Consider the following 8,318-nt stretch of genomic DNA (forward strand, 5'->3'; position numbering starts at 1 on the left):
TCTTTTTCTTCTTCTACTTCTTCCTCCAATCTTTGTCTCTCTAAAATCAATCAGTTTTTTAAAAGTATGGTTGGGGAAATATTTTGAAACAGGACTTCCCATTGTATATGAAATGGGCTGACTCTAAATGAATTCAAGTATGAATATTTGGTGTGAGGCTTGATGAAGGACATTTTCAGTTTATCATCTGTGGGAATCTATGAGGGAAGCAATTGTTAATTGGGGCCAGTGGTCTTTCTAAACAACTGTGTTAAAAGCTATGTGTATATAAGAAAGGTCAGCATTGTTCCACTCACACAAGGGGTGAAACAGCCCCTGATTCTACTTGACAGACCTTCATCTGGCAATGCGTAGAAAGGACCCTTTACATGGGCTTTCTGGATTTGTAAAGAAGATACAGTATAAAAAATTAAAAGATAAAACAGACTGTAAAAAAAAAAACAAAAAACAGGCCCTGGCCGGTTGGCTTAGCGGAAGAGCGTCAGCCTGGCATGCGGGGGACCTGGGTTCGAATCCCAGCTAGGGCACATGGGAGAAGCACCCATTTGCTTCTCCACCCCCCCTTCCTCTCTGTCTCTCTCTTCCCCTCCTGCAGCCAAGGCTCCATTGGAGCAAAGATGGCCCGAGCACTGGGGATGGCTCCTTGGCCTCTGCCCCAGGCGCTAGAGTGGCTCTGGTCACGGCAGAGTGATGCCCCGGAGGGGCAGAGCATCACCCCCTGGTGGGCGTTCCAGGTGGATCCTGGTTGGGCACATGCGGGAGTCTGTCAGACTGTCTCTTCCTGTTTTCAGCTTCAGAAAAAAACAATAAAAACGCAGACTGTAAAGAAAAACTTTGTGGAAGACAGAGATTATACTATCAACCCCATAAGAATGACTCATGAGAGAAGACTTAACAGCAGACAAAACATATGACCCACACACTCTTATCAACATCTACCCTGACCAAAATTTACTCTTTCAGCAGAACCAAAGCCAGAAATACATTCGTGTCCCTCATGCTTTCTGGCCTTCTCCAGTCAGAAATTCTTCACAGAGCACGTGAAACGCAGTCACCCCGATGAGATTCTCCCAGGAACATCTACAAGAAAACAGCTCCAATCAAAGGATCCCTGCCCAGAGCATCCAAATCAGCAGCAGCAACATACTGATACACATAGCTGGGATGACAAAGCTGAAGCTCAAGAGGTCAAAGAAAAGTCCAGACCTTTGCTAAAAAGGACCAGGCAGAGGAGTATTTCAAGGGCCTTTTTCAAACCTCCTAAAGGACACATGGGAAGCTCTAGTGAGCAAGAGAGAATGATGCAGGAAGTGCCCAGCACAGGCCAGGAAGTAAATTCAGTGGACACAGGGAAAGTATCTATGGGAGTGGGAATGTCAGGATTTGTAGCTGTCAAGTATGGAGAGTGTGGGCAAGACTTTGAAGATATGTCACATATTCTCAGACACCACAGGACACACTCAGAGGAGAAGCCCTATGTTTGCAGGGAGTGTGAACGAGGCTTTTCATGGAAGTCAGAGCTCCTCAGACACCAGAGGACACACACAGGGGAGAAACCCTATGTTTGCAGGGTGTGCAAGCATGGCTTTGCACAGAAGTCATATCTCCTCAGACACCAAAGGACACACTCAGGGGAGAAACCCTATATTTGCAGGGAGTGTGAGCGAGGCTTTGCTCAGAAGTCACATCTCCTCAGACACCAAAGGACACACTCAGGGGAGAAACCCTATGTTTGCAGGGAGTGTGAACGAGGCTTTACATGTATGTCAAATCTCCTCAGCCACCAGAGGACACACACAGGGGAGAAACCCTATGTTTGCAGGGTGTGCAAGCATGGCTTTGCACGGAAGTCATATCTCTTCATACACCAGAGGACACATTCAGGGGAGAAACCCTATGTTTGTGGTGTGTGCAAGCGTGGCTTTGCACGGAAGTCATATCTCTTCATACACCAGAGGACACATTCAGGGGAGAAACCCTATGTTTGCAGGGTGTGCAAGCGTGGCTTTGCACGGAAGTCACATCTCCTCATACACCAGAGGACACACACAGGGGAGAAGCCCTATGTTTGCAGGTTGTGCGAGCGTGGCTTTGCATGGAAGTCATATCTCATCATACACCAGAGGACACACTCAGGGGAGAAACCTTATGTTTGCAGGGAATGTGAGCGAGGCTTTGCACAGAAGTCACATCTCCTCAGACACCAAAGGACACACTCAGGGGAGAAACCCTATGTTTGCAGGGAGTGTGAACGAGGCTTTACATGGAAGTCAGAGCTCCTCAGACACCAGAGGACACACACAGGAGAGAAACCCTATGTTTGCAGGGTGTGTAAGCATGGCTTTGCACGGAAGTCATATCTCCTCATACACCAAAGGACACACACAGGGGAGAAACCCTATGTTTGCAGGGAGTGTGAGCGAGGCTTTGCACAGAAGTCACATCTCCTCATACACCAAAGGACACACTCAGGGGAGAAACCCTATGTTTGCAGGGAGTGTGAACGAGGCTTTACATGTATGTCAAATCTCCTCAGCCACCAGAGGACACACACAGGGCAGAAGCCCTATGTTTGCAGGGTGTGCAAGCATGGCTTTGCACGGAAGTCATATCTCTTCATACACCAGAGGACACACTCAGGGGAGAAACCCTATGTTTGTGGTGTGTGCAAGCGTGGCTTTGCACGGAAGTCAGATCTCTTCATACACCAGAGGACACATTCAGGGGAGAAACCCTATGTTTGCGGTGTGTGCAAGCGTGGCTTTGCACGGAAGTCAGATCTCTTCATACACCAGAGGACACATTCAGGGGAGAAACCCTATGTTTGCAGGGTGTGCAAGCGTGGCTTTGCACGGAAGTCACATCTCCTCATACACCAGAGGACACACACAGGGGAGAAGCCCTATGTTTGCAGGTTGTGCGAGCGTGGCTTTGCATGGAAGTCATATCTCATCATACACCAGAGGACACACTCAGGGGAGAAACCTTATGTTTGCAGGGAATGTGAGCGAGGCTTTGCACAGAAGTCACATCTTGTCATACACCAGAGGACACACTCAGGTGAGAAACTCTATGTTTGCAGGGTGTGTGAGCACGGCTTTGCAAGGAAGTCACAGCTCTTCAGACACCAGAGAATACACTCAGGGGAGAAGCCCTATGTTTGCAAGGAGTGTGAGCGAGGCTTTGCACAGAAGGCAGGTCTCCTCATACACCAGAGTACACACTTTGGGGAGAAGCCCTATGTTTGCAGGGAGTGTGAGCGAGGGTTTGCCCAGAAATCATATCTCCTAAGACACCAGAGAACACACTCAAGGGAGAAGCCCTATGTTTGCAGGGAGTGTGACCAAGGCTTTGCACGGAAGTCTCATCTCCTCTCACACCTGAGGACACACTCAGGGCAGGAGCCCTATGTTTGTAGGGAGTGTGAGCGAGGCTTTGCAAGGAAATTCCAGCTCCTGAGACACCAGGGAATACACTCAGGGGAGAAGCCTTATGTTTGTAGGGAGTGCAAACAAGGCTTAACATAGAAGGTAAATCTCATACACTAGAGGACACACTCAGGGGAGAAGCCCTATGTTTGCAGGGTGTGTGAGTGAGTCTTTACAGTGAAGGCACATTTTCTCAGTCACCAGAGAACACATTCAGGGGAGAAGCCTTATGTTTGCCTAGAGGGTAGCAAGTTATTAGCATAAAATTGCATCTCCACAGCCATAGCCATTACATGGGTCATATTCCAGCTCTGAGGGGACTTCAGAAGGAGTTTACTGACCCCATCCCTCACAAGAGTAATTTGTACAGATGTAACTGGTTAAACAAATTCTTTGCTTTCACAATAAGAGATGAGCTATACAAACGGTTCCTTAAGTGCTATGGGAATGTCAACACCAATCCTCCATGGTCTCTTGGCCTCCTGTTCTAATAAATTTTATCACCATAACACTATGAAGACCGCCTGACCTGTGGTGCGCAGTGGGTAAAGCTTTGACCTGGAACGCTGAGGTCACTGGTTCAAAACCCTGGGCTTGCCTGGTCAAGGCAGATATGAGAGTTGATGCTTTCTGCTCCTCCCTTCTCTCTCTCTCTCTCTCTCCTCTCTCTAAAATGAATAAAGTTTTTTAAAAAAAGTATGAAGACCACATACCTCATTCCCCCGTCACTGAAACCAGAGAGTTCCAGGAAAGCCACAGAGAACTCACACTCATGCACAGAAACTCAACCCTTGGAAATGTGGAAGTCTGGAGTCAATCTACTTCGCTTACTGCCCAGGGGGAGCAATTTGTGACAGACTCACCAGGAAAGGAATTTCCTTGATTCCCAGGAAGTGGAGCCTTTTTTTCTAGTAGGCTCACAACCCTCCTTCCTGGGCTTCTCTTGGCTTTTGTCATATTTCCTCTGACCTCTGTGTCTCAGTGGTGCAAACCAGGGAAGAACATGTATGTGTGCATGTCTGTGTACCTGGCTCAGTCTGGGCATCTGGTCTCCCTCACTCTCCTCTCTGGCCTCTACAGGATGAGAAACTCATGGTGCATACCACATGGACTCTGGGTCATTCAATAGTTGCTTTGAATCTCAGCTCTGCCCTCACCAGCTGTGCTACCTAAGGCAAGATCCTCAACTTCCATTTTTCTTTATTTTATTCTATAAAATGAGAATGGTGCCTGACAAGCAGTGGAGCAGTGAATAAAGCTCTAAACTGGGACACAGAGGATCCAGGTCCAAAACCCCAAGCTCGCCAGCTTGATTGAGCATGAGGTTTCAGGCTTCAGTGTGGAATCATAGACATGACCCCATGATTGCTGGCTTGAGCCCAAGGTTGCTGGATTGAGCTCCTGGTCAAGGCACATATGAGAGCAATCAATGAACAACTAAGGAGCCCAAATAAAGAATTGATGCTTCTCATCTTTCTCCCTTCCTGTCTTTCCCTATCTGTCCCTCTGTCGGTCTCATGCAAAAAGAAAAAATTGCTTCTCTCTCTCCACTATATAAAACTGCCCTCTTGATGTTCTGCTTATCTGTCAGACCTCACCCTTACTGGACTATTGCCCCTGAGAGGAATTCCAAGAAGCTGACAAGGCGCCCCAAGGAGGGCTCCTGACATACCAGGACTTTTTTTTTGTATTTTTCTGAAGCTAGAAATGGGGAGAGACAGACTCCCGCATGCGTCCGACCGGGATCCACCCGGCACGCCCACCAGGGGCAACCCTCTGCCCACCAGGTGGCGATGCTCTGCCCCTCCAGGGCATTGCTCTGCCATGACCAGAGCCACTCTAGCGCCTGAGGCAGGGGCCAAGGAGCCATCCCCAGCGCCCGGGCCATCCCTGCTCCACTGGAGCCTCGGCTGTGGAAGGGGAATAGAGAGACAGAGAGGAAGGAGGGGAGGGGGGTGCAGAAGCAAATGGGTGCCTCTCCTATGTGCCCTGGCCGGGAATTGAACCTGGGTCCCCTGCACGCCAGGCCGATGCTCTACCACTGAGCCAACCATCCAGGGCCCATACCAGGACTTTTGGTTCAACACCCACATGCTCGAAGCCCCCCAAGGAGGAGCGTTCCAGACATACCAGAACTTTTGCCTCAGTATCCCCTCAGGCTCTCCCAAAAACTATATAACTCGCCCCTAGTTTGTAGCTGTTTCTCTTCTCCCTAGAGAAGTGCCCGGCAGGGTTTCTTTCTTCCTTTCAATAAAGCCTGTTACTCTGGTCTTCCGGACTCCCATGGATTCCAACATTTGGTGCCAGAACCCGGGACAGGGTACTAACTGCCTGGACGATCCTTCTTTGCTGTCCAAACTTAAACCAGGGAAGCAATGGGCAGCGGCAGCTCGTCCCAGGCTTACTCCCTGATTCTATTTCGACGTGTAATTGTAAGGTCAATTGGTCGGTAGTTTAACCCTGTCCTGAACCCCTGCTGGATCAGAAAGGTAAAAATGTTCTCCCTTCCCCTTTCCCGGTTGGCCTCCAAATTTCTCTTGAAAACACCCCTTCCTGGATGGACGGTTTTGACTTCAGACCCCATATCTACGGGTGGTCTGCCTCTACTCCTTTATGGACTTATAAGAAAATCTAGGCGTGCCTAGCCAGACCTCTCTACTATGTCCTGGGATCTTGGCCTTTGGGTGACAACCTCTTGTCTAAGTCTCTCTTTCTACGGAGATTTTCTCCTCAGAATTGTGACTGAAGGCGGGAACCTCCCTTCTCTCACCAGTGTCCTCTACAGTGGGCTCCTCTTAGTCCAAACCATTCAGCCAGGCTCCCCTCGGAACATGGGAGAGGGATTTGTGACAGACCTCAGGCCTGTCAATCTCAGGCCTCAGAGACTACTCCTCTACTCCTTCAGGACTCACCCTACTCTGTGAGGTTCACAGTTTGGGAGGTTTCTACTCCGAGCAGCTAGTTTCTACAGACTTCCTTAAAAGCCTAGGAACCTTGCCAGGTTGCTTTCTAGTACCATCACTATATCCTAAGAGATCTTGACCATTTCTGCCACCGGATGGGGAAGGCATCAGAGATTCCTTATGTGTGCAGGCCTTTCTTCCCCCTTCTCTCCTGTCCTTAATTTTTGTACCGCTTGTTCTACATGCAGGCTGGTTTTGGCCAAAGAAACCTCACATAAAACCTCCACTCCTAACATTTCCTTCTCCCTGGACTCCCAACTCTCTCCTTCTCCTGCCTGACCTCCAAGGGCACCCTTCTCTCAGGACCCTTCTCTAATTCCTCTACAAATTTCTTTTGCTCTAGTCTCTTCCCTCCTAGAGCCCCCTTCCTTCTCCACTGTGTTCTTCATTCCCACCCCCTACTTAGAAGCTGTGGCTCTGGCTGAGGTGCCTGTCTCTCTTCTTCGACCCCTCCCCACTGGCTTTGCTGTACTTTACCCATTTCCCTCTCCCCACCAGCTTCTGCTACAGCTGTGCCCTTCTCCCCCTCGTCCTGCAGATTCTGACCCTCCTTTTCCATCCAGCTGCTCACACTGTCCATCCGTCTGCCTTCTCTCTTCCTCCCCTCTATGCTGGCAACCCCCTGCCATCTCGAAAAACTTAAAAAAGCAGAATTGTATATTAAGCTATGTAAGTAATCCGTCATGTCTCTGTCAGAAAATATCTCTAGTATATAATAATTTGAATTGAAACAAGTAAAGCACGCTCATTTATTGTAAATTCCTTAATTCATAACTTTTATGTAAAGTCTTTGTTTAATGTGTAACTGTGTCTGTTTCTAAGGCTTTAAACCAATAATTACCTGCCTCTTAACCAGGCTTACTCATCTCCACGGACTCTCCCTGCAATACCCCCAACCTTGCTGTCCGAAAACCTTCAGGGGATTATCGCCTCCTACAAGTCTTATGCCTAATCAATGAGGCAATAGTTCCCCTCCATCCAGTAGTCCCTAATCTCTACAAGTTATTGTCACACATTCCCTCAAACACCTCTCACTTCAGGATCGTAGACCTCAAGAATGTCTTTATCATCCTCTACACCAGGGGTCCCCAAACTTTTTACACAGGGGGCCAGTTCACTGTCCCACAGGCCATTGGAGGGCCACCACATACAGTGCTCCTCTCACTGACCACCGATGAAAGAGGTGCCCCTTTCAGAAGTGCAGCAGGGGGACAGATAAATGGCCTCAGGGGGCTGCATGCAGCCCATGGGCCGTAGTTTGGGGACGCCTGCTTACACCCTGACTCTTTACTTTCTGTTTACCTGTACATAGACTATCTTACCCTAGGCAATCAAAAAAGCCCACACCTGTTTGGGCAGGCACTAGCTCAGGATTTAGCAGCATGCTATCTCAAAACTAGTACTCTCTTACAATATGTAGATAACCTACTCCTCTGCAGCCCCTCCCTGTCTGCTTTAAGGAGACACATCTCCACCCTTCTTAACTTCCTCACTGTGAAGGGATATCGTGTCTTCTCTGCTAAGCCTCAAGTTCACTCTAAGTCTGTAGTCCATCTGGGCATCGCTTTAACCCCCACCACCTGAAGTCTCACCCTACATCTAACTCAGAATCTCTGCAATCTCCAACCACCTACCACCGCAAATCAAATATTTTCGGTCCTTGGTCTAATAGGCTTTTATAGACACTGGATTCCCAAGTTTGCTCTCTTTGTCAAGCCCATCAGTGAGATCTTCTGAGCATGGCTTTTAAGGTCTATAATGACCAAGGAAGTAACAGAAAAGGCAAATAAGGCACAAAAGAAGTCAGGAAATACCAGCTTTTGGCATACGCTCTTAAAGGCTTCAGAACCATAGAGGGCTTCATAGGACTCCATCAGGGCTCTGCTCCAGAGTGGAAAGAAAGGTCATTGAACTGAAGCCTGGCAGG

The 8,318-nt window shown here is 48.7% G+C and overlaps 1 protein-coding gene across 5 annotated transcripts in view; it reads left to right on the plus strand.

The window, feature by feature from the left end:
* The window catches only part of LOC136318299 (histone-lysine N-methyltransferase PRDM9-like), a 95,052-nt gene extending 91,495 nt beyond the window's left edge, over positions 1–3,557 (plus strand). For 4 of the 5 annotated variants that reach the window (XM_066250674.1, XM_066250672.1, XM_066250673.1 and 1 more), the window contains one exon: positions 967–3,557. In XM_066250674.1, the coding sequence (XP_066106771.1) occupies positions 967–3,527 (2,561 nt within the window). In that variant the 3' untranslated portion in view covers positions 3,528–3,557. Of the gene's footprint in view, positions 1–963 lie in introns of all 5 variants that reach the window. The other variant, XM_066250676.1, reaches the window with a different exon arrangement.
* The last annotated feature ends 4,761 nt before the right edge of the window (positions 3,558–8,318 follow it).

This window comes from Saccopteryx bilineata, unplaced genomic scaffold (genome assembly GCF_036850765.1).
Source record: "Saccopteryx bilineata isolate mSacBil1 unplaced genomic scaffold, mSacBil1_pri_phased_curated manual_scaffold_29, whole genome shotgun sequence".
In the NCBI taxonomy this organism is placed as follows: Eukaryota; Metazoa; Chordata; class Mammalia; order Chiroptera; family Emballonuridae; genus Saccopteryx; species Saccopteryx bilineata.